We start from the raw sequence: 1,833 nt of genomic DNA on the forward strand, positions 1-1,833 counted from the left end.
GTTCATGAGGGAGGGGGAAGTGGGGAGGGGGGGAGAATGAGGAGCCGATATTAAGGGATCATGTAGAAGGCAAATGTTTTGAGAAAGATGGCAACAAATGTACATCCGTGCTTGAAACAATGGATGTATGTATGGATTGTGATAATTGTACGAGCCCCCAATAAAATTATTTTTAAAAAGTAGACTACAAGCCTATTAGTTTTTTCTATTTAATACTATTACTCTGAATTTATAATTTTAAATCATTTATTTCAGGGTTAAAAAAAAAACAAGAATGAGCAGGTGCACAATGTCCTGCTAGAAGAAAATTTCATGGTTACAACTTTCCTACCCTAATTCTCCCAACTGCACATTTCAATTTTCTTAAAACTTCTTACTAATAAGCTCCTATGATCATCCTGTATTTTTGGAGAAAATCTATTTAGAGTAACCCTTTGAACTCCCAAAAAACAGTTGATATCACCTTCTGAGCTTACCTCTTTACCTTGAATTGTTCTGGCCCAGAGGGGCACACTGTTTCGACTAGATCATTTTTGAGAAGGTACTACTAGATTAAAACAAGTCTATGGCTGACAGACATTGTTTGGAGTTATCTATTGACCACAGAATGAAGTGTAAACATATTTTGTTTGAAATAAAGCCGGGTAAGTATGAACTGAAACCTTAATGGCAATGCTTTGTAACTTACCCTGGAAGTCACTTATTTTGTTGCAAAAATTTTGATATGTCTGATTACAGAATGCCTCAGCTAAGTATGTTATAAACAACTTTTAATAAAAAAAATCAGAAAAACATAAAGCTGTAACGTAAGAGACTAAGAACACACACTGCAAATCAAGCTGTTACCTGATACTCTGAATCCAGTCTATGTGAAGAGTCTCTTGAATGATAGGTATCATTTAAACTACTTCCTCTGCTTCCAGACATTATCCTAGCACTTAAAGAGCTGGAGGGTTGAACAGAAATTCTTCTTGGGATTCTTGAAGGCTTAGATTCCATTCTTAAGGTTTCCTGTGAAATGCAAATTTTGATTAATTGCCTTTGGGAAAACATGCAAACCTTCAATTCTTAATCCTCTTTAATCATGAGCTCAAATCAAGAATTAGTCATGCAAATTAGCTATATCTAGCTTGGCAAATTGTGAAATTATCTCTATGTTGCTTCTATAAGGCAGGTCTGAATCCATCAAAGGGTGCCTACTGTTCATAAACTGAAAGAAAACACTTTAAAGGGCTCTGAGAAATACTGAGGTCTGTTTCAGAGCCGAAGTTCTTTTCTCTACTAAATGTCGCCTTCAAATAAAATCCTACAGCAGTTTGTCCTTGATTCTCTTGCTTTTCTTAACGATTAGCGTCCAATGTGCATACCCTGATCATAGGCAAAAAATACTATTTGCATACCCCTCAACACAACATTTAAGTTAACAATTAGCAACAATTGTTCTTGATCGACTATTAATCAAAAGGGTGGCAGGACTGCAAAAAAAAGGCCTAGTGATCCTTCTGTAAAGATGCCTGCCAAGAACACCCTATATAGCAGTTCTATTCTGTAACACATAGGGTTGCCATGAGTCAGAATCTGCTTCATGGCAGTAAGTAGTCTATATACTCAATACAAGGAATCCTGGATGGCAAAAAAAAGTAAGTCAAGGTGTGTAGCTGTCTACCAAAATGTTAAAGGTTAGAGTCTATACAGAGCAGTTCTCAACCTATGGGTCATGACCCCTTTGGGGGTCAAACGATCCTTTCACAGAAGTCACCTGATTCATAACAGTAGCAAAATTACAGTTATGAAGTAGCAACAAAAATAATTTTATGGTTGGGGGTCACAACA

At 36.4% G+C, this 1,833-nt stretch overlaps 1 protein-coding gene across 2 annotated transcripts in view; it reads right to left on the minus strand.

Annotated features, from left to right (window-relative positions):
* The window catches only part of MARCHF7 (membrane associated ring-CH-type finger 7), a 48,207-nt gene that overhangs the window by 31,588 nt on the left and 14,786 nt on the right, over positions 1-1,833 (minus strand). The window contains exon 2 of one of the 2 annotated variants that reach the window (XM_013004985.2): positions 847-1,011. In XM_013004985.2, the coding sequence (XP_012860439.1) occupies positions 847-999 (153 nt within the window). In that variant the 5' untranslated portion in view covers positions 1,000-1,011. Of the gene's footprint in view, positions 1-846; positions 1,028-1,833 lie in introns of those variants that run through there. The other variant, XM_045299860.1, reaches the window with a different exon arrangement.

Source organism: Echinops telfairi, unplaced genomic scaffold (assembly GCF_000313985.2).
Source record: "Echinops telfairi isolate 266 unplaced genomic scaffold, ASM31398v2 ScPeMD7_4;HRSCAF=17, whole genome shotgun sequence".
Taxonomy (NCBI): Eukaryota; Metazoa; Chordata; class Mammalia; order Afrosoricida; family Tenrecidae; genus Echinops; species Echinops telfairi.